The sequence below is a fragment of the Chlamydotis macqueenii genome, chromosome 12 (genome assembly GCF_036417535.1).
Source record: "Chlamydotis macqueenii isolate bChlMac1 chromosome 12, bChlMac1.mat, whole genome shotgun sequence".
Classification (NCBI taxonomy): domain Eukaryota; kingdom Metazoa; phylum Chordata; class Aves; order Otidiformes; family Otididae; genus Chlamydotis; species Chlamydotis macqueenii.
Window position 1 is genome coordinate 16511008 of NC_141567.1, and position 22975 is coordinate 16533982.

General features: G+C 55.8%; 1 protein-coding gene across 2 annotated transcripts; it reads right to left on the bottom strand.

The window, feature by feature from the left end:
- Positions 1-1916: 1916 nt before the first annotated feature.
- On the bottom strand, positions 1917-18670 carry STRA6 (signaling receptor and transporter of retinol STRA6). 2 transcript variants are annotated; one of them, XM_010115512.2, is made up of 18 exons: positions 18526-18670; positions 13799-13949; positions 11301-11379; positions 10780-10865; positions 10468-10607; positions 10125-10291; positions 9854-9979; positions 8988-9055; positions 8812-8888; positions 8067-8128; positions 7611-7791; positions 6717-6792; positions 6513-6646; positions 5165-5282; positions 4861-4962; positions 3875-4038; positions 3234-3371; positions 1917-2925 (listed from the first exon to the last, which is right to left on the bottom strand). In XM_010115512.2, the coding sequence occupies exons 2-18, from the start codon at positions 13921-13923 to the stop codon at positions 2747-2749; spliced, it is 2022 nt and encodes a 673-aa protein (XP_010113814.2). In that variant the 5' UTR covers positions 13924-13949; positions 18526-18670; the 3' UTR covers positions 1917-2746. The 2 variants fall into 2 exon arrangements, with proteins under 2 accessions (XP_010113814.2, XP_086613404.1); XM_086757278.1 differs by having other exon boundaries at positions 13799-14070.
- Positions 18671-22975: the final 4305 nt, after the last annotated feature.

Genomic DNA, 22975 nt, shown 5'->3' on the forward strand with positions numbered 1-22975 from the left:
GGTGCCTGGCTGCTCTGTCGTCAGAAAGGTGAATTGCTCTGTGTTATTTGCCAAGCTTACTCAGAGCTTTTATGGCACGTTGTTAGCAATATTAAGCATCTCTCATTCATAACAAACAGGGCACCCTGCCACGCAGCCCCTGGGTTGGATGCAGCAGGTGATATTGCACATGGCATCACTGTCCCCACTCAGCACGGCCACCGGTGCAAGTCCGGGATGCTGCAGCCTCCTATCAGCTCTTCTCTGTTCCTCGCCTTTGCCAAGCCACAGCATGACCCAGACCTCAATTTCCATTCCCCACATAGGCAGTCTTTTCTTAGGGGTGATTTGCAGCTGGATCAGCTCCCTGAACCACCTTGCCGTCAGTCCAAAGTTGGGTGGAGAGGACTGGGGATGCGTGGGGGCAGACCTATCCCATGGCCCTACCTATGTAAGATGTTCCTACCGATGTTCCTACCGGGAGTAAGAAGCCACAATGAAGAAGACGAGCTCAGTTGACCCCCAGGGCACCCTGCTTATGTCAAAGAAGGGAAAGAAAACAAGCAGATCAATGAGGCCACCTCCTGTCTTCCTCCCAGGGTTGTCATCTCTCACCTCGGCCCCAGCCCGCTGCTTGCCAAGACATCTCCAGGGAGCCTGGGGCAGGGCTGCCTAAACAGATGCTGAAATCCAGCTCCACCCATGGCCCAGAGCTGTGAAAGATTTCAGGGGTTACAGAGGCTGCCTTCAAAGCCCCAGCTCCTCCGAAGCTGGAGATGGGTTGGAATGTGCTGCGGGAGAGAGATGCAGCCTCAGGGCATCCCTTCACCCCATGCACACAGGACACCCAGCACCGCATGTCTCCTGTGCTCAGACACGCGAAGCCAAGCATGCGAAGCCCAGAGCTGGGAAAACAGCAGGAATTGCACCTTGGGCTCCTGCTGTCTTGAAAAGAGAACGACCCAGATCTGCCTCCGGCGCCACCGCTGTCACCCAGTTTGGTGACGTTGTACTATGTGCCAGACAGTAATCAAATATGATTAAACCCGTGCTGGTCAGGGCAGCGGGTGTGACAGGGCTTTGAGCATCCACAGGCAGCAAGCAGGCAGCGGAGGGAGGGACCCCCCCCCCATTCTTCGCTGGGATGGAAAGGGAGTGGCGGCTCAGGCTCCTGGGGAAAGGGATGGCTCCCACCCTGGGACCTTCAGCGTTGTGGGGAGATGCCAGGATGCTCCAGGCAAACCCCAAAGTGCAGGGCTCAGCCTCCCTCACCCCCAAGTCACACCAACGGTGCCTCAAGTGCCCCAGCAAAAGGGCACAGGGTCCCTGAAAGCCTGCAGAGAGCAGGTTTTCTCGCCTCTGAGGAGACCCCCGGGACGAGGGGCTCAAACCCCTGGGGGCAGAGGGGTTGGCCAGCAGCCCTGCTCCATGCAGGGTGGGACGAAAACTCTCCAAGATGCCTGCTTTAGCAAGGCTGAGGTGTTTGAGGTGGTGTTGAGCTGGAAGAGTAAGGAGCCCCCGGTACCACTTACCAATAGCCCCGGGCTGAGGCCAGGCATCCTTCCTGCCAGCGAAGGCAGGATTTTCAAGGGACACATCGTGGGAAAAGCTGATCCAGCAACACCTTGGACACCTACCTTTGGTGCTTTAGCCACAAAATGTCCTGATTTCATTCCCACCCTTCATGGGAGCTGCAGTTTAGTGGCCAAACCTTTCGATGGGAACGCAAACTGATCAGCTTTGCGTTAAAATTTCCCTGAGGCGGGGAGAGGGGAATCACAGATTCGGTCCTGTCACCCCCAGGTCAAGCAGATCTACCACAAAGCCTCTGTTAGCAAGGTCAGTCCCAACCATCACCCAGAGACAGGGTCCTCATATCCCTCCTGCCAGGTCTGGCTTACTCAGGAATGGCCAGGAGACCAAGCACACCTTGCGGGTAGGAATGAGGTATGTGATTTATTAACCGTCCCCGACTCGGCACGTCCAAGCGAGGTGTGAAACTTCTGTCTGTGGATTCAAGCTTGTCTGGCTCGGAGCGTCACTGGCCCTGGGGAACCGCTGGCTTTAAACAAAACGGGGTGGCAGTGAGAGGCACTGAGGGGACAAGAGTTACAGGGAGCAGAAAACAAATGGCTGTGCAATCTGGTAACCCAGAGCAGATGGGGATTTCAGCCTTCAGAAAATTAGGGAAAAAAATAAAGTCCTGGGGTTTGGTACGGCGCCCAAGGAGAGCCAGGATCAGATCTGAAAGGGAGAAACTGGGGATTGTCTTGGCAACAGGGACCTCCTCCGCAGGGAGATGGTGCCAAGAGGCAGGTAGCTCCTTATGCCCAGTGTGGCTGAGGATCCCTCTGCACTCACAAACACACACCACCTCCCTCTTCCTTACTGCCCTGGTGCTGGGGACTCGTGCCTGCCTTGCCACGTGTCAGAAGGGCAATGGCTGAGAACCGATGGGCTCATTGCAGGAGTGACTCTTAAGAAGACATTTCTGAGATGCCTGAAGGGTTTAGCTTAGCTCATCAATCCCTCTCCGTCTAGGTCAGGTTTGGCTGTGTCTTCACCTCTGGACCTTGGTTGTGGCTCAGCATGAATCTAGAGCTAAAAAACAGCCCCCATCATCGCTGGAGAGGGACTGGAGGCTGGAGAGGGGCAAGGGGTGCCCAAAACTCCTGCCAGTGCAGGAGGAGAGTCAATGGGAGACAGGGATGGGATGGGACGGGAGTGTGCATGGGAGGCAGAAAGAGATGGAGGGCTTCTCTGGAGGTCAGGGCTTGGGGGGGCTGAGCTGGGTGCCGTTGGCCGTGGGGTTGGAGAGGGCGGTTTTCCGGCAAGCAGTCAGTGAGGGGTTGTTGAGGAGAGTGTAGGCCAGCCACCAGCGGGCTCGGCTCTGCTTGAACCTGGCTCTGCTCGGCGGCGCCTTCTTGGGCTGCATCAGCTGGATGCCTGAAAGGACACGGAGGGATGGGGGAGGACACAATTTCAGCTCCAACCCAGATGCCATCTATGCCCTAGTGGGAAAGCAGATGAGCCCCATCCTGTCTTTGCATGGGCAGAGGAATGGGAGCAGCTCCTGGTCCTCCTGGTGACCCATCAAGCAGAGGAGGTGACATAAAAGCAGAGGGTGCTGCAGAGCCAAATCCTAAATGGTTTCTTTACCCCAAGGCACCAAAAGCATCTCTAGAGGAGCAGCACACCCGCAGAGGAGATCCTGATGATACCCCACCCCGGAGGGTGGTGGGAGGGTATCTCACCTTCTTCCACGCTGCTGGCTGGGAGCCCCGGCTGCTCCTCCATCCTAGCTGGCTGGAGGAGCAGCAAGCAGAAGGCTTTCATCACTGGGTGGGACTGGCTGACCTCGATTTTCAGATAATGGCAGTAAGTGTGGTAGCCTGAGGGAACATAGCCCACGGTAAACACGTGTAGGGGGGCCAGACTTCATGGTTCCCCACTCCCCATCCTGCCTGGCAGCAGAGGGGAAGGTCGTTTGCCAGACTGTTTCTGGTCCGCCAGAGCAGCTCTGCTTCCAGACCTGGGGATGTGCTCCACTCCCAAAATCCCAGCAAGAAAAGCAGAGGAAGGGCAGAGCTCTCTTCCCTCCTGCCTTTAGCACAGGAGAGATGAGGGTCCGCTGCCCGTGGGAACGGGGTCTGGCCACTGGTGAAGCCCAGGGGAACCCAGTAGGGCATCACCCACCCTTGGGGATGGATGGAAAAGCAGGACCAAGCGGGCATCAGAAGGAGCCACTTCCTCCAGTTGTCCCACCTGCCCATTTCCAAATGCAGCTCCAGGTGACATGGGAGCCCCTAGCCATGATCCCCAGGAGCTCCATGGTGGGAGAAGGGCCCCTGTGCTCAACAGAGGTGCTGCAGAGGGACTCACTCCCACGTCCTACCTGGATCGAAGGTCTCCACACTGCGATTCAGCAGGCTGATGTCCAGCTGGCAGAAGTGGATGGCATTATAAAGGCCAGAAATGACCATCCTCCACACTCCAGCCAGGACACCCACCAGGACGTTGATGGGGAAGAGCAGGTAGGTGACTATGTAGAGAGCTCGCCTGCGGGTGGAGGAGGAGGAGTAAGGAACACAAACACCACGGGATGGGAAGCACAGCCCTTCCCTGCCAGAGAAACCTCCTGCCAAAATAAGCCTCCCACCCTTCCCTCCCTCCTCGGCAGACGCAGTCACTGTTTGAGGTGTCTCCATCCCATGGAGAGAAGCAAACACCCTTCAGGGCTCTTGGAGAGGAGACAGCCTGGTGCGTCATCAGGACTTCAAAGCTTGGCCTCCAGCAAGCATTCGGTCTCCATTTCTTCTTGAAGACTTAGAAATCAGACAAACTGTGAGTATGGCGGCTTAGGATGGAGGACACCAGCTCCTGTGGAGGCCAGAAGAGCCTACAGCAGCCTCCTCTCAATCCTGGGCAAGTGATGGAAGTGCCTTGGCTGGACAGAGCAGGACACCTAGATCCATCTGTCACCCTGGTCTTCAGTGAAGGAGACAACTTAGGCAGCAACACCACGTGTGAGGAAGGGACTACATCCGCTGGCAGCACATGAACTGGTCCAGCTGATCCTGAGGGATCTGGGCTTCCTCTGAGGCTTGCAAATGGGAGTGGTGGAGCAAGGCATAGACCTCACCAGCTTCACCCCATTAAAATCAAGGCTATAAATGGATCACAGCTCTCTGAAGCATCTAAAGAAACCTTCCTGGGAGCATGGAGCCACTTAAAACCCCTCAGACCCACAGGCTTTCCCCCTTGAGCTCACGGCACAGAGCACGCGATGACATCAGAGGCACATGCAAACCCAGCACAGTCCCAGGGTCCCGGACCTCAGGAGGGTCAGTTCTGACCCAAAAGCCCTCCATGGCTCCATACCTGTTGGTGAGCTCCTTCCGGAGGGGATGCTGCTCCAGGAATTGGTAGTGAGCTGCCAAATGTTGCACGATAACGGCAACAACCAGGGTCAACCAGAAGGGCCTGGGTGGGAGGGAAGAGGCAGGTTGGACACCGGGAGGTTCCCAAGCATCAGACACCATTCCAGGCAGCAGAAACCTCCAGCAAAGTTGAAAGAGCCCAGGACAGAGCCTCCCCTTGACAGAGCACCCCAAAACACACCATGGATGTGGACACGGCACCCACTTGGGTCTTCCATCCCTCCCCGAGGGCAGTGAGCACTCACCACATGTTCTGAATGATTTTGAAGAGGTGCGTGTTTGTGCCAGACTGGAGTGGGATGACAATGAAGAAGGTAAACCCCACGGAGCAGATGAAGAAAATCACTTGCTGGATGAGGAGACCTGGGAAGGATACATGAGGACAGAAACTGGTGGGGAAGGATGGAGAAGCGGGTCTTGTTCTTGCTCTTATTCCCCAAACCGGTGCTCGTTGCTGAGCATGTATTTCATTTTAATCCTATAAAGAGCCTGCAAGATCCTTACCTGCCTCCCCTGCTCCCAACACAATGCTCCGTGTGGGATTTAATTACTAGTTCAGCCTTTCTTATCATGCCTCGCATTATCCCTGCCGAGAAGAGCCATCACTCGGGGCTGCAACTATGATGCCTCATCATAAAAACCAGCCTGAGCTCTGATTTCTAATCATAAATCACACCGAGATCAGCAACAGCTCTGGTGCCTTGTGTTTCAGCTTCTGCTTCACCTTCACTGCTTTGCTTTAATGACTTGAAAACCAGTATTTTTAGGCAGGAGGTGGATTCACAGCAGCACGACGAGATGCAGCCAGCCCTGCCAGGGGTGTGCTGAGGACCGGGTGGCCAAATGAAAGCTGCTTCTCACTGGCAAAGGGACACAAGGTGCTCCTGAGGTGCTCCCCAGCTCCTACCTCCACACTAATTTCTGCCACCTGTCTGCAAAATAGGTCTTCTTTCCCGAGGGGCAGCCACCCACAGACCTGGTGGTCCCTCCTGTCCTTCCATCACCCCTCTGGACCCTCAGCTTGACTCTCCTCCATAGCCTTGGGGTGCTTGGGTGTTGTGCATGCGTTACTGCAGACACTGACACCCAGAGTCACCTCCCATGGGGCAGAGAGGCCTTAAAATATCTCCAAACCATGGTGGTGTGAGGATTTCTATGCCCTTTGACATCCTCCATCATCAATGAGGTGGCCAGCCCTCCCAGCCAGGGAGACCCAGCCTGTGCTGGTGAAGATGAGCAGTGAGGAGTGCTCGGGACGTGAGGACCAGGACCAGAGGAGACAGACAATCCTTTGCACGAGATACGGTGACAGCTTCTCAAATCAAAATATTTGGGCTCCAGCCAAAACAAGTCATCATTTCTCCCTCTCCCCCCCTTTATTTATATTTTTTCCCCCCACCATTTGGCGTTCAGCATGGTCCTTCCCGCAGGAGGACAGATTGCATTGGGGGAAAAAGGAACAAAAGCCTCACAGCCGTCCCTTCACAAAATGGGGCAAGAAAGGGGGAAGAAATGCTTAAACCCAGGGTTGGCTGTGCAAGGTAGGGGTCCAACCACCCATCCACCCCCTCCTGCCCCCCCAACACCCTTTACCCAGGCAGGCAAAAGCCGTCTGGAAGCTGGCAAAGCTCATCCAGCAGACGATGGCTTGTCGGGACGGGCGGAGGATGTGGGCTTTGTAGAAAACATCCAGCACGGCCCCTTGGTAGAGTGCCTTCAGGTTGTTCCTGGGGAGAGAAACCAGCTGCGTCCCAGCTTGGCGAGAAGGTGAAGGCTGGAGGAGCGAGGACACCGTACCTGTGCATCACCAGCGTCCTCAGGAGCATGGCGCAGGTCAGCAGGCAGCACAGCACCAGCGAGCAGATGTAGCAGACTGCAGAGGAGCAGGGGGAGACGGCCGGGTCAGGGCTGCGGCCGGCCCCAGCGGTGGGATTGTATTGTAAAAAGGTACCTCCGGAGCACTGCGGAGGGCTGCATGGATGCACCCTGCAGCAGGGCACTGTGCCTCAGTTTCCCTCCCTACCCCCTTTGCTGTACAGGGATCTCCAGCTCCCAGGCAGGCGCGAGCTGGTAAGAGAGCGAAAGGGAAGAGGAAAGCCAAGCAGCCAGGGGAAATACAAGCCTTTAGGCTAACGCAGTGCTGGAAAAATCGTTTGAGCAAGCCACGACAAGCAGGCAGTGCGATGGGGAGCGCCTGGGAAGATGCTCTCAGAAAGGGGGATGCTGGGGGGGGGCAAAGCAGGGATGGAGATGTCAGGAAAACAAAGAGGATGAGAAGGGCTTGGTGATCCTGGAAAAGCCATAAAAAGGGCCTTCCTTGGCTGGTGGCACCCCAAGGTACTTGGAGAGAGAGGGGGGCACCTCTGCCTTCCCTTTACCCCCCCCATCCAGGGCTTTCAGTTATCCAGGGGGCCGGGGGCCATCTGCTCGATTCCAGCACATATCAAATCCTGCAGCCAAAGGGCAGCATCTGCAGCGCGGCGGCTGCTTGGAGATGCCTGGCACGGCACCAGGCTCACATGGCCGCCTTTCATGTCTGCATGGCTGTGGCAGTTGGTTTGTAAGTCCCCCTGGAAGCTGCCCCATCACCAACTGGTTTCCTGGACCATCCTCTGGATTGGAAATCTCTCTGCAAAGTTCTGAAATCCTCCAAGAATAACCTATGGATGCAGGACCTGGCTGGGAACCCACCTTCCAGGGACCACAGGTAGTATTTGACAGTGTTGAGCTCCTTCTCCATGTCACCTGGGACAGATGGGTTCTCTGAGGGCACCAAGCCAAACTGGACCAACAACACCACAATGTCCTTTGTCATCCCTGCCCGCACGATCTGGATGGTGGGGACGACAGCTACCAGGAGCAGAAGGGCCACCTGTGAGGGAGCAGTGGCCATGTGAGCCCTGGGTCACAGCATCCCGTTTGTTACTGGGCCATTGTCTTAGCTTAAAGACTTAAGCTGAGCCCTCGGAGCACATGGCCAGTTACTGCAGCTGAGCCAAGGGATGGTAATACCTCAAGGCACGCTAATACCGTCCCCAGAGCCAAAATTGTGGTGTGGAAATGACCCCTGGGCTCCTCTGCCTTGAGAGGACACAGCCCAGAAGGCAGGGATGGGGGCTCTGCTTGGTGTTTCACCACCAGCATCACCTGGTAGACAGCGATGACGGCCGTGGTTATGGACAGGACAAGCTTCAGCGGGATCCGGAAACCTGTAAGGCAGAATCAGAGGGGTGTATCAGAGAGGAGCTGGGATGTGGGATGGTGGGGGAAGAGCGGAGCAGCACCCGTTGAGTGCACCCAACCCTGCAGCCAAAGCAAACACCCAGGGAGAGCACCAGGACAGGGCGGTCAGATACTAGTTGGGATTTCTCCAGGGAAATCCTGCAGGCATGTATAGCTGGGAGCGGTTTCTCTCTACTTCAGCTGGATGGGTTTCCTTCCTCTTAATCCTCCTTTCCCACAAGCCCGTGAAACCTTGTGCACCTGCAGCACCGAGTCCCAGCAGCCGCATCTCTTGGGGTGCCACCACCCAGGACAGACCCCGCTTCTTCCATGGGTGAGGAGTAGTTCTCCATTCCTGGGCTGTTCATCCATTTATTATCCATTTTATTCCCTTATCAAGCACCAGGCTGCAATATTAGCACAGCCCATGCCCAAACCTTGCTGCCTCGGTCCACTCACGCCCTCACAGTGTGAGGGTCCAGCTCCCCCATCCCAAACCGCAACAGTTTGTGCAAAGCCAAGGCGTCACACGTGCGGCGGGCAGCTGCCGTGGCACAGATGCTTCGGGGATGGAGCCAAGAAAGGCATTTGCTCTCCCCTGGGGAGGGGGAGGCAGCCTGTTCGCCGAGCTGCTGCCATGCAGTGCAGCCCGTGCCTGCCTGTGGCCTACCTTCCTCGGGAGCATAGATGTAGGAGTATAAATACGCCTGGACCCTTGACAGGAGGCTCTCTTCTATCTTCGTGGAGCTGGAGTAGGAAGGAGAGGGTGAGCATATTTATGCTCCTCACATCCCGAGTGCTCCTCGCATCATTCCCAGGCATCCAGCAGGAAGGTGCCATCCTTACCTTCCCTTCTGAGGGCGTTTGGACAGGACAGCCTTTAGGTACTTCTTGTAATAACCTCGCCCTGGAACCTTAAGGAAAGCAGTGATAAGTTGCCTGATTTGAGCAGAGGGATATGCTCTCGGTGCAGGGAGAGCTGACTCTGCCTTTTCAGGGGCCAGAGCATCTGCATCCCCCCCACCGGCAGCTACCTCCTTGCTCTGCCACCCCCGGCCAGCCACCCATGCCAGCACAGGATGCAGGCGATGGGCTCTCAGCCCTCGTTTGGATAACGAACGTGTTGGAGCAATGCTGGCGGTAAATCTTCTGGCACCACCAAAGTGGAAATAAATCTTCCCTATTCCCATCAACAAAGCAGCCCAAAACCAGGAACACCGGTAGGACAGCCGAAAACCCTCATTCCCATCAGCCCGCTCCCAGGGGTCACTTCAGGTCACGCTCGGGCTGATGGCTCTTTTTTGAAGTGGGTTTTTTCCTCCTCTCTTCCCAACAAAGCCCGGCATTTCCCAAAGGGCCAGGGATTATCCAGCCTGCTGGGAAAACAAGGCGACCCCAGTCCCAGCCTGAATGGGACGCATTGATGCGTTAAGCCTCTTCTACTAAGGAGTTTACTCCAAAGATGGATTTTTCACTCCCTCCTCAAATCCAGCTAGATAAACAAAGCCATGACCCGTGCCGTCAGAGGGATGGAGGGTGCTCCCAGTGCCGGAGCAAAGTGGGGAACACGTGCCCTGAGAGCGCCCTAGTTCTCCCAGTCTCCTAGGCGGACAGACGGGCTGCGGAGCAGGAGAGCTCCTGAAACCGTGCGGGTCTATCAAGAGCTTCTCCCAAGCTACCACCACTCTAGTTGCCCTGGGGATCTTCATTACCTCCTTATCCAAGGTCTCCTCCTGCCTGGTGAAGCTCCTGATGAGCAGGGCCGGATACCAAAGGCTTAGGAGCACAAGGCAGAGGATGATGGGGATGTAAGAGAGCGTGGAGTAGTACCTGTATATCTGGGGAGAAGTAGAGAGGTCACACGCCAGACCACCCCAGGTTGGGGGTCTAATCCCAGGCATGTGACACCCTTCATGTGACTTCAAGGAGGTGACAAGAAAGCCACCTCCAACCCTGCTCCTTCCCCGGTGGTGGGACATGTACCTTTGGTGACTGGGGACAATCCACTTTCTGCCAGATGTGGACCACGCAGTGGGACCAGGACAGCAAGCAGCCCACGAGGTAGCTGACCCTGTGCCGGACAGTGGCACAGGCGATCAGGGGGTAGTAGAAGGCAGGGTAGTAAAGCAAAGCCAGGATCTTCCAGTACTCTGGATGGGATGGTGGGAAGAAAGGAGGAGAGAAGGCAGTGCTCTCAGTATGGACCAGAGTGAACAGGCTGCTCAAGGGATGCCTCCTAAAGCTGCACGCCTCCTAAAGCTGCATGCCTCCTGGGTGGGAAGGAGTGTGGTGCCCACGGGCCAGGAGGGTGTTCTGGTCTCCTTACCCCTGGAGCTCTGGGAGGAGCGGGCGATGAGCGGCAGAGGGTCCCTGTCCAAGACCAGCACACACAAGGAAGAGAACAGGATGCCAAACACGGCAGCCACCAGCCCTCGGTTTCCTTCCTCCTCCAGAAAGTTGGCTGGGCTGCAAGCCGAGGAAAGGATGAGCCTGGTGCTGGATCGTGGGCACCCCGTCCCCACCGTCCTCTGCCTCAGGGTTGATTTATCCCGTGCTGCGCCTCAGCATCCCTTTACCCTCTCGGCTGTGGGGTGACAGGGGGAGGGTACCTGGGGAGCAGGGTGCAGGGTCAGGGTACCTGAGCAGTCCTGGGACACCGTTCCAGCAGCTCCGGTGGAGACGCCTCCGTTTCACCAGCAAGGACAAGCCCACGAGCACAGCCAGCTGCCAGAAACCCAATTGAGGGAGCAATAAATACACAGGGGTGGGTCTGGGTGGGGGGCTCAAACGTGCTGCTTTGTGATGAAGCCTTCACGGAGACACCGTCTCCATCCAGCTCCCTAAATCCAGCCATGGTTGAAGAGGGGACAGGCACTTCTCATCCTGCTCTGATGAGTTATGGGCTCTAAACACCTCAGAGGGACCACACTGGGCAAAAATGAAAATAAATCAAAGCCTTCCATTGACTACAGGTGCAAAACAAAGTCTGGAGCTGTGTGAGTCCCATGTTGGAGCATCCAATCTCAAACCTCACTCCAGCTCAAGCCAAAGAGCCCAGACCTGCTATTTGGTAGTACACAGGCATGACCTGAGATGGGGGGACAGCAAATATGACACCGGGGCAGACAAGCCACCACACAGGACTTGGCAGGTACTTACGGAGACAGGTGCCATGCAGATGTGATACAGTCTGGGAGAAATGGTGGGGTCGCAGTCTGGGAACGCGCTGGGAAACATGCTAAAAAGAGAGGGGGAAAAAAAATAACGCATGGTTGTATTTGGTCCTAAAAGGGCAAAGAAAAGATACCGGGGTAACGCCCAGGTAAACGGCAGCAGCAGAGATTTCAGTCTGATGCTGATAAGAGGCAGACCTCCGACGAGCAGGGCTACGCAACTATTGAGAGCGGAGGATGAAGTCACCCTCACGAGATGATTTTATGATCGGGTTAGAGAGATAACACCCAGGAGCGGTCTGGGGCTGATCCCCTGCACGTACAGGGACACCAAGGCTGAGCAGGAGATGGGCAAGGAAGGGCAAAGCCCCCCTTACCTCTTTTACACCCATACCTGCGCTGGCTCTGTCTTTTTGAGGGATGCAGCCTGCAAGCAGCCGTTCTCGCTGCCCCAGGCACTGCGCTTATTAAATGCCAGCTGGGAGGCTGAAGACCCCTTGTAGGGTGTTTCAGCGCCTTTCCCATGGGAGAGGGACCAGCCCCAGAGCCAGGGGGACGGCGGAGGCGATGGCTGCCCAGGGTGGGTGTGTGCAGGAGGGGGTCCCAGAGCTGCATCAACTGGCCAGCCAAGGCTGGCCGAGCAGGCGTGCCAGCTTTTGCTGTATTTATTCACTCTCTGGCCTCCACGACATCCCTTAATCTCTGCTTTGCCACAGGCCTCCTCTCCCCAAGGCCAGGCACGGTCCTACCCAGCCTCCTTCGCCCAACACCAGGCAGCAAATCTCTGTGCTGGGGAGCTGGAGCCCCTGAGCCCCATAACTCATGGGGAGGGAACCCCGAGAGCCCTTGTGCCCTCCCAAACCCCACAGCACTGCGGGGGGTGGGCAGAGACAGGAGACTCTGCTGCAGAGTTCCCATGAGCAAGGCTGCAGGGAAGGGTCTGATAGTGAAATTGGGATTTCTCAGGCACCATACATCCAAGGCTGTCACCAACCTGCCAGAAAAGTCTTTATAGGACCAGCTGCCATTAGCAAAGCTCTGATTTCTGCCTTTTTTTTTCCTCTGCCAACAGTTGGCCTTGGATAGACCAGAGAATTCCTGCTGTCCAAAAATATCTAGACTCTGGGAATCAGGGCACTAACCCACACAATTGAGAGCACAGAGACACCAAAATCCTTTTTTTTTTTTTTGTATCACCAGGGCTTCAGCATCTAAATCCAGACCATCCAGGAGCCATCGGACGGGTAAATCCGCTGGTGCTGCCTCCTGACCATGGTTTACTGCCAAGGGGGACACCCAGAAAATACCCAAAAGGTTTCTAGCAGAGGTGTGGGTCATGCAAGTAAGGCTTTGTCTTGGGAAACAGGGCCTAGGCAAAGGAGATTTCAAAGGCTGTTTCACAAAGCAGAAGATTAAGGATGAGGAGGAACCCTTTGGGCTGCTCACTGCTGGGGTCTCCCGCTTGCCTTCAAGATTAGTTATCAGTCAACTGAGCGGTGTACAACCCGCCTGCAGAGGACTAAGTCAACAGAGGGAAAATAGCTGCTGATAAATGGGCCTTCGGAGGCCCAGATTTGAGCCTTGTAAGACATCTTGGATGAATTGCCTCACTGCTCTGTGCCTCAGTTTCCCCTCCCTGTAGCACTTCTCTTGCCCTGTGGAAGGTGCTCAGCTGGGAGGACACGAAACGCTGGGTCTCTGCTGTGAGGTTGGCCTTTGGAGTCCCATCCCTTGGGCAAACAGCACTGCTCTTGAGAGTCCGCTCGGTTAAATAGTGGATCATCACGGACAGAGAGGGAGCAGGCTTTACAAGACCCACGGCTATACCAGTTTTGAGGGAGTGAAGGGTGCAGCCAGATGTCCCTGCAAGCCCAGGGATGCTCAGCCGTATTTTCCACGTAGGAAACCTGTTCAGGGTCACCATGCCATGCAGGAACCTGGCCGAGCATCCCAGCCCTGCCCCCCTGCCAGTAGATCTGGGTGTGCTGCCAACTCACTTCACCCCGAGCCAAAATCCGCATGGCTGCGTACGGAGAGGTGGGGGGAGGATTAAGGCAGGGGACCGATTTGCAAGGCTGTGTCATCATGATCTCTTCAAACCCAAAAGCATGGAGCCAGAGCAGCCAGCAAAGGCTCTGGGGGCTTCAGAGGGGTCAGGGCAGCAGTTTAACACCGTGAACCTGACTTTGCATTTCGGGGAAGGCTAAGCAGAAGGGGTGCATTTAGCAGAGATGTCCACTGCAGGATTTACCCAAGCTCTTGCCGGAAGCACCCTGAAGAAATGAAGCATTTTCAGTTGGCTGAAAGAAGGCTTTCTAATCACCTCCTGCTCAGCCAGGAATAAATCCTGGCTCTGCTGCTCAGGGGATGTTGCTCTACAGAAAGGGGGTAGAGCAGCCACACAGGAGGCTGGCAGGTCCCCAGGGTGACCCCAGGAGGGACAGGGGGGACACGTGGCACCCCTCAGCAAGGCTGGACACTTACTCATCTTGCTGCACGGCCGGCTCCATGGTTTCATAGATGTACCAGTCGGAAACAAGGTCGTCGGTGCCGGCAAAACTGTTGTCCAGCAGAGCATCGTGTGTCCCACCGGAGCTGTTGGCTGCCATGGCTGTCTCCTTCCTCCCTCCACGGGCTTGGGAGAGATGGCGAGAGGCAGCAAGCAAGCAGGCTTTCCCAAGGTAGATCCTCCTGGGCTCTTGGAAATGCAGGGATGGAGATGCTGAGCCAAGGGACTTTATCTTCTCAGGTCACTCCTGCAGCTGGGGGGAACAGAGAGCTTTCAAAATCCAGCTGTGCCTCCAAGGATCCAGCTTTTATCTGGACTTGGAGGGAGGGAGAAGTGATGAACACCCCCCTACACACACAATCCTAGCCCTCAGGGCACACCTAATCATCCCCCGGCCGCTCCCTGCCCGCCGCGGGATGCTGATAGACTCGGAGCCTTTGTTTGGGTTTTTCAACAGCTTCTACGCCAACAACTCGAAAACCAGCGCAAGGGTCAAGTTTTGGGCTCTGCAGCACAGGCTGGCTGGCAAAGCAGGGACGAGATCTCACTGTGGCTGGGGAGCCCATGACCTGTGTCCCCCATCAGGTGCCCCACACGGCACCCAGCCTCCCCCAGCCCCGGGAGGAAACCTCAGCCCCTCTCTCTTTGTAGCGATAAAAAGGATGAAGGGTTTGTCACGGTGCCAGACCCAACAAGCTCTCATTTCTCCTTCTCCCCATTATTTTTTGATGACTTTGGCCCAGACAGCCCCACACCCTCCACTGCTGTCCCAGAGTTACATCACACAAGCTGCGATGTGCTTCATCTACCATCACTATTGGAAAGGCAGTGCCCAAAGATGTCCCCAGACACCAGGCAGCGATGCTCGATGCAACCTCCAAGTCCCAGGAACCAGCCCAGGACCTAGGGACGCCCCATCCCACAGCTTGGGAATGTCGCCGAGCCCCCCAGGGCTGCGCGGTGGCTCAGAAGGGATGGGCAGGAGACGGATGACTGAGCCAGCAGCTTTGCCCTGGGCTGCTGTTTGTACAGCTGGTGTTCACCAAGGTCTGTGGTGGATACAGCACGCTAGCTTCAAAGAGATTCCCCAAATCAGGGCTGTGGCCCCGCAGGCAGCCCTGCCTCTGGAAAGACAAGCGGCACCGAACACACGACCACACTGCCCCACAGCCTGATGCGCTACTGGATGTCACGTCCCAGTCAGGTTTTAGGTCCCCTCCAGGGACTCCCTCTAGGTGAAACCTCGCACCTTCACTTCCCTTCTCAGAGGACAAAAACTCACCTAGAAAGCAAGTCTCCCCCCACCCCAGCGTTTGGTCCACATCAAGTTGCCACCACCATCCTGCTCCCCACCAGCGCAGGCTTTGGCAGAGGAAGGGCAGACCCAGGGCAGACCCCACCAGCCCAGGGCGAGCATCCCACTCAGACCCCAGACCCACCCAGCACATGTCCCAGCCTCAAGGCATCGACTCTCCAGCCATCCCTTGGTTTCGCCTGTGCTGGGAAGCAGCTCTGACCTCACCTCCCAGGAATGTAGCACTCCGTAAAAAGGTAGAAGGAGCCTGTAAAGTTCATGGGAGTACACACACGTCTGCAAGCCCTTTTCCCCTCCCATGGGGTCACAGAAGGGTGGCAGGGCTTGAAAGCTGGGGCTGGGGTTGAGACAGGTAAAGGGAGCCATGCCAGCCCTGGCATGGGACAGCATCCCTCCTAGGATGCTGTTTCCCCCACCAAGCAGTGCTCAGATGAAGGACCATCTCCAAAAGCCACCATGCCCATCTCACCTCCTGGCGGGGTCACTTGGAGAAGGGTGACCAGCAGAAAGCAAGATCTATCTACCCACCATCCCGGTCAGGCAGCATTGCCCCATGTGACCCACCTCCAAACAAGCCAGCAGACGCCACCTTGACAAGGCCCAGATTTTCTGCCACCCAGGGACATGGCAGTCACAGAGAAGCAGGAAGGAAAGGAGAGAAAAGCTCGGTGAGAGGCATGGCACGCAGCCGTCAGGGAGCCTCATCGGGCAAGCTGCAGCCTGAATCCACGCCGGGCAGCAACATCACGAGACCAAGCTGACAAGCTCCCTGGGTGGTGTGTCAGCTCCCCTTCCAGCACATCCTTGCTCGGAGCGTCATGCCACTCCGAGCCCAGGGCTTTGTCGCAATCTCTGGCTGGGTGTGGGACCAAGATGGGTCTGCACTGCCTCAGCACCAGGTGATCTTCAAATCCTCCAGCCCAGCCTGCTCCTGTTTTTGAGATGGATGCTGTCCTGTTCCAAGGGAAGGTCTCCGCTTGTGGTCCATGAAGCAGAGTGGCAACAGCTTGGTCACCATCCGTGAGAGGTCTGTAGAAATCAGGAGGAACTTCAGAGCCTCCAACCCATCTGCTGGACACCACCAGGCAAGTCATGGCAGCACAAGGCCAGATGAGTGACGATGTGACACAGGGATGTCCAAGCCTGGACCCCAATGGGTCTTTTCTTCTCCTGGCCAACAGGGCTGCTGCTGTGCTGGAGGAGGGACCTTACAGGGGATGTGGATTTCAGATGGGGAGAAGACGAGGGTCTCCAACCTCACCCCAACACAGGGAAGAGTCACCTCCCCTGTTCCTGTCCAGGATGTAAATCCTGGTGTCCGGGAGGAGGAGGCGGCAGGTGTGCCAAAACCTCAGCAGGATCAGCATCCCTGGCCAGGGCAAGGCCATCGCTCTCCACCCTGCTCTGTGGGCGCTGGCTCCTCCAGCCGGGACCAAGCCAGGAGCTTGCCGGCTTCGCATCCCCCCGGTGCCCTGCGTTTCCCCGAAATCTGATCCCTTTGCTCCTCCAAGTAACCTCTGCCGAAACAGACTGGGCCTTTGATCGCAGCAGCCTCGCCCGAGATTGATGGGTTCAATAAAGCTCCTTCATATTCTTCATTTCCCACTATCCATCACTCTCTGGGGAGCTTTTGCATCCCACCACTACGAATTAAACTGGGGAGGGGAGAAGAGGGGAGCCATAAGGGAGTTGCCCCCCTTCCCTCCTCCCATCCAGCCTAATGGTGATGCCTTGTGTACAGCTTTTAATAAAAATGATACAGATCTCATTTCACAATTGTTCAGGGAGCCCTTGGCCCGGGGGGAGGCTGGCGGGGGGGACACTTGTTTAAGCGAGATCTCCTTTAATTCAATTGCCATTCAGGGGCCAGGCTGGTGGCTGCGGGGCTGGTCTCTGCAGAGCCAGGTGATGCAGGGGTGGCTTGGGAGGACACCAGCCCGGAGAGGAGCTGCTGGCCCGGCTCAGATGTTCATTTCCAAAGGTGGATTTCACAGCTTCAGCCGATGCTCAGAGAGGCAGATCCCAGTCTCACATCAGCACGAGCCAAGCCAACTTCAGTCCCCAAAGTCCACCAAACTCTGTGTCCCAGCCCCAAAATGAGATAAGAAAGGTTTGCAGCCACTTGGGCTCAGCTAAGAAGGGTGAGGGGACAATCGGTCCCATCCCTTCCCACCACTGGTGACTTTGGAGCCCTCCAAGCACTAATGATACCCTGGCCAGCCCTTGCCCAGAGATTTTTGGAGACTTTGATCACATTTCTGGAAAAAATAGAGCTTTTTCCAGTGTGAAGATCCCATGCTGTCCACAAGTTCCGCAATCACAGGTGCCGAGGAGCCCACACACCCCTCGGACCACCCAGACTGAGGCTGGGACCTTCAGGAAGTCACTGCCCACTCTTCCCCCGGGATAGGCTCAGCCTCAGGGGCATGAGGATGCTGAACTCATTGCACTAGTGAGCTGATACGGGAAGCCCCAGCCCACGGCTCTCCCCATCCCCTCTGGAAAGCCCCTGCCCAGGGCAGGGAAAGGTCCAGAGGAAGTTTTTTCATCCTACCCACCCATCCTGCTCCCACAGCGTTTTCCTCCCAGCTTAGAAATGGCAGGGCCGGTTCTCATCTGATCCAACTCCCCACCCCTTCTCCCCCAAATCCCCCCCTGCACCCCGACCTCCGCCACCCCGGGCAGAGCCCAGGAGCTTCACCGGCTCTTCACAAACCCTCCCGGCTTGCAAAGCCGGAGCCTGCCGGTAATAAATCCACCGCAGATATCATAAACACAGCAGCAAGCCGAAGAAGCAGCCCCTTTCCCATTTTAAAAGTAAAGGCAGCTTAAAAATTTAAGCCAAGGAGGCTGTCTAAGGTTATTTTTAGGCTCCTGACCCCCCCTGCTGTCCCCCTTCTTTTCAAAGCAAAGGCAGCGGCACCTGCTGCACGCAACCCCCCCCCCCCACAAGCCAGCAAAGAGGAAAAGTCGGGAGTTTGTGAGATTGCACCAAAACCCGCTGACAAAGCCCCACATCAGCATGGGAAGCGGCACTGAGGGGGTCCAGGGCAGAGCACCCCATCATCCCAGCTCTTCTGATGCCAGAGAAGAGCGAGCATCTCCCAGGAAAACTCCCCCTCGCTAGGATTTCTTCCCAAGAGGGAGGCAAAATCCCTGCTTAAAGCAGAGCTGGGATTTTTGGGGGGCTCCCGTACCCCCAGGGCAGGATTTGCCCCACTGTAGGTGACCAGGCTGCAGCTCACATTTACAACCTGGAGCAATCAACTCCAGGGTTCGTTAAGCCCTGCTTCCCCCGTGACATCAAGTTTGCAAGAAGCAACGACAAAAAGCAGAGGAAAAAAAAAAAAAGAAAAAAAAAAGGAAAGAAGACCAAAAAAAAGTTACCTTCTTCCAACCAGTGACTGACTCACAAAGCACCCAGACGCTTGGCTTGGCAGGGGTCTGGAGAAGCGTGGCCTTCCTAAGCTGGGTCTAAAGCATCTGTTTGTGGGAGCTGGGCACGGATGCAGCCATGCAAGCTTAAAGGCAAAGTTCAGAGCACCGGCAAGCGAGCGGAGGCTCGCGGTGGCTCAGGGAACTTTATCCCCTCCATCGCCAGGAGGCCTTGGCTGGGGGCCACCCTGGGGTTTAGAAAATTAAAAACAACCAACCCCGTGCTCCGTTCTCCCTTTGATTAGGCAGAGCTTTTCGGGAGAGGAGGCAGCTTGACCCAGCCCCCTTCTTCCCCAGCTCGGCTGGGTTTGAGCTGCTCCTTCCACTCCCCCACCGCCAAGATTTAGGGGGAAGCCCAGGAACTGAGATGCTGCTGCATCCCCTCTGCAGGATGCAAACATTTCCACTTCCTCCTGGGACAAATCAAAGGGCCAGCTCCTCACTGGCATAAATCAGCTAAGCCCAATCCTTAAACAAATCTGAAAGATTTGTTTGTTTTTGTCCCCACCCAGCGCAACTGGTGAGTTAGGTGGGAAGAGGGAAGGAAAGCTTTGGTTTGGTGCAAGCCCGGGGACAAGCATCCCTGATTTGGGGTCACTACTGCCAGAGCATCCTCCCCACAGTCCCTCGGAGACGGCCACATCACACCCAGGGGCAGCAAGTGCCATGGGTGGCAAGCAACGGTCCCACAGCAGCGAAAAACAACCCAGAGGAGGTGGGAAAGATATGCAAAACATCGTGGTGTGCAAACTGGGGGATACTCTGCCCCAGGGGTGGGTGCAGGCAGCTGGGAGGAGCAGGCAGCTTTGCCACGCTGCTGTTATCCCTTATTCATCTACTCCTTGGCCAGCACCTCCTTTTCATCAGCTACACTTAGTCCAAGAGACAGAAGCTTAGAAAAAAAAAATATAATCTGGACAAATACATCCACGTGACAGCACGTGAAGCAAAGGAAAATTAATCAAGGTTGAAGATTTAGCTTAATTTTTAGCCAAAACCTTGTGGCAATGCTGGACAAAATGACCCGCAGGCTGGGGTTATTTTTAAATCAGAAATGCTGCTGTTGGACCCCAAAGCTTCCTGAGACAGCTGAGGGACTGGGAAAAGGGCTAGCAGAGAGGGAAGGGGCTGGAATTAGGAGTCACAGGGGTTTTTTGCCTCCCTCATCATGCCTAGACAAAAATATTTATGATGTTCATCCTGCTCCTAGCAAAGTGATGGTTATACAGATGCACACCAGCCCTGGAAGGGATTTGAGGCTACCAAAGCAACCCAAGGCACTCTAAAGCCCAGCAAAAAGTTGGTATTCCAGCAGATGGGCATTTTCCACTTAAAAATGGCTTTTGGAAAACCAGCCACAAGCCTTGGATGCGTGGTTCCCATCCAGACCCTGGCATTACACCTTGTCAAGGTTTGCTGGCCTCCCCACAGGCCGCAGGAACCAGGCTGGGGAGAGCCCTGGGAGCTGCAGGTGATCCAGGAGCTCTGGATGCTGCTGCTCATGCTGGATAAGCATAGGATGGGATTGTTTTCCTGCTCCTTACACCACTCGCGGTCCTGAGCAGCAGCTGCAGGGTGCAGAGCCCCTCGCCCATCGCTATCCACATCCTTGGCCTCTGCCTTACATGAGAAGGTCTCTCCCAAATCCCATTTCTGCTTCTGGAGAGGCATCCTCTCCCTGTATGCATCGATGTCCCAAACCTGTTTCGTCTTGTAGCACTGAATAAGGTGCTGGAGCATGGAGATTCAGGTGCAACCCAGCAGCCACAAGCAAATCACTGCCTCTCAACATGCCCATGGGGACCCTTCCCTCAGGGAAAGGACTTTTGCATGGAGGAACAGAGCTAAGGATGGCAGGAACCCATCCTTGGCTGAAACACCCAGCTCTCATCACTGTTACACAGCTTTCCAAACCCAAACCTTGAGCTCGTTACACAGGCAGAGCTCCAGCCACCAAGGACCAGCTTTCATTTTACAGAAAAAATCTCACAGGTTGCCAAAATTTATAGATACTACACCATCCTACGAATCAATCTCACTCCCAGTAGAGCCCTGGGAACTGGTATTTGGCTTTGGAGGGAGCAAGGTAGGGTCTCAGCTCCGTGCCTGTGCCTGGCATCACGTTAACAGGATGGAGGTGGCACCTCCAGACCTGCTGCACATCCGCCTCCAGCACAGCTGGGAGAATGCTGCACGAGCGAGCCGTGCCTTGGATTCGATTATCTGGAAATTAGTCTTTGATGATGCCGTCATTAGCAGCAGCTCCGTAATGTGTTTGCACAGGAGAGGGAAGGAAATTAAGCGAGCTAGTTAAGGATGAAATAGCTCCCATTTCCCAGCATTAGAGCCTGGCAGGGTTTTAATTGCAGCAGAGCAAACTTTCAGATGTATTCAAGAGCTGAAGATCAGGGCACAATCCTTCACATGGACACCGGTTCGACCACTGTGATCCCTCCTGCTGCCGCTGCGCCCCAGGGAAGCGGAGCCCAGCGCAGTGGCATGGGGTCCCCATAATGGTACAGGAGTGCAAGAGCAGGTCCCAGCTGCATAGATAAGCATGACGGTGACATCTTCACAGGCACTAGCAGGTCAGATTTTCATGAATTTGTAGGTGAAACAGCTCGGAGCAGCATCACACACTCGGTTCAAGCCACCCCTGGTCTCTTGGCTGCGGCGGACCCCATCTTGCTCACACACGTCTCTGCTTTGGGAGCACTGGGCGGTCTCCAGCCATCGGGGAAAGGACTGCCAAGCCCTCCAACAGCGTTAAAAGCATTTGTGCTTTCAGCCCTCTCAAGGAAGCAATCCAGCCGTCAACATAGCCCAGCACCCTGGAGACATTAGCGCTCTTCCTGACAGGCTTGACGGGCAGGGCAGTGACACCCTTCCTCCATGTCACCAGCTCAAGCTTTGCATCACACAAAGCACCCTTTCCTCTTTAAACTCAGCTCAGTGCCCCCAACCCCCCAAATTATGACCCATTTCCCTGCTGTCCTCATCCTGACCTCTGCAGCATCCTCACCACAGCAGGAGGTTAAATGCATCAGCTGAGGTTGTGTTCAGGATCTGTGCTTCATGGCAGGACTCCAACCTGGGTTTTTCTTTCCCAAATAAAAAACTGAAGAAGGACCAGGAGGTACAATCAGCATCCCTGGAGGCAGGGAAGACACCAGGATTTATTTTTAGTGAGTCCATCCATGGCCCATGGACCCTTCCAAAGGTATTCTTGGAGGCACTGATTTCACTACAGGTCATGGCTGGTCCCTCGCAGGTCCCTGGGCTGCTTCCATACTAGGAAAAAAAAAAAAAGCAGAAGTCCTGCACCGCAGGGTCTCAGAGCTGTTTTATCTCCCAACCCACCCCCCTGCAAGGATAACTCTGTTGTTTCAAGCTTGCACCAGCGTGAAGAGACTGGAATGTGGCTTCTTGTATGGAGTGTAGAGCTGTCTTAGAGAAGGGCCACCTGTTAGCACAGCCCTGGCTCACATTTCACTGGAAACATCCTGAAAGCTGTGGGAACGTGCTATTCTCAGCGTCAACTGGGGAATGAGATGTGATGGGGGGCTCCCTGCAAGGGTCAGACGGTGCCATTCCAGCTCCCTGCCCACCCCAGACCACCATACCCTTGGAGGTCAGTCCCAAAATATCCACGGTGGGACTAAGCTCCAGATGCTCAGCTGGATCAGATGCAGGTTTAGCAGGCAGGGAGCTCAGCTCCAGTTGCACCAGCCAGAAGCACGCACTCCTACACTGGAAAAAGCCGCCCACATAATGCTGAGCTGGAGGAAAGCGGACCCAGACCAACCTTTGCAGCCAGCTTGGGCTCAGGACATCACACCAAAAGGCCTTCAACCTGCATGCAGGCACCCCACCAGTCCCAGTTTCCCTTCTGCACCCCAGTTGTGACTCTCAGGACATCCCCAGCAGCAAGATCCCAGCTCTGGGTCGATCCATTAGTGCCCAGGCCCCACCCGTCCTCAGCACCAGCATCTCTGGGAGGCTCTGCAAAATCCAGAAAACACCTTTGTGGGGAATATCCCAGAGCCAAGGGCTCCAGGAGCCATCAGCTCCCCGGTGCAGGGACACGCACACCCCCCAGCACACCCTGTACGCGTCTGTGCTGCATGGTTTGGCGTCACCCTGGATATCCCAGGCTGTTTGCTGGAAGGCAGCCACCACTCTGCATCTAGTTACCTGGTTTCTCAGCAAACAAACCGGAGATCAAAGCCCCCGTCCTTGCCATCGCACAGGGGCAGGAAAGCTCTCAGCATCTCCCCGTGGCACCGAAGGACACTTTTCCAGGGACAGGGACTTCTTTTCCTTTTTTGCTACCTTTGAGAGATGCCTGCAGAGATGTGAAGCAAACAAGTACCCTGGGGCACCCCCAGGCGCTTTCCCCGCT

What these genes read in the sequence shown, in the direction of transcription:
- STRA6 (XM_010115512.2), bottom strand. Translation starts at nt 13,923, where the DNA reads ATGGCAGCCAACAGCTCCGGTGGGACACACGATGCTCTGCTGGACAAC. An exon ending in CCGGCCGTGCAGCAAGATGA is followed by an intron (nt 11,380 to 13,798) that starts GTAAGTGTCCAG and finishes CTCTCTTTTTAG; the next exon opens with CATGTTTCCCAGCGCGTTCC. An exon ending in CTACCTGTGGTCCCTGGAAG is followed by an intron (nt 6,793 to 7,610) that starts GTGGGTTCCCAG and finishes GCTCCTCTGCAG; the next exon opens with TCTGCTACATCTGCTCGCTG.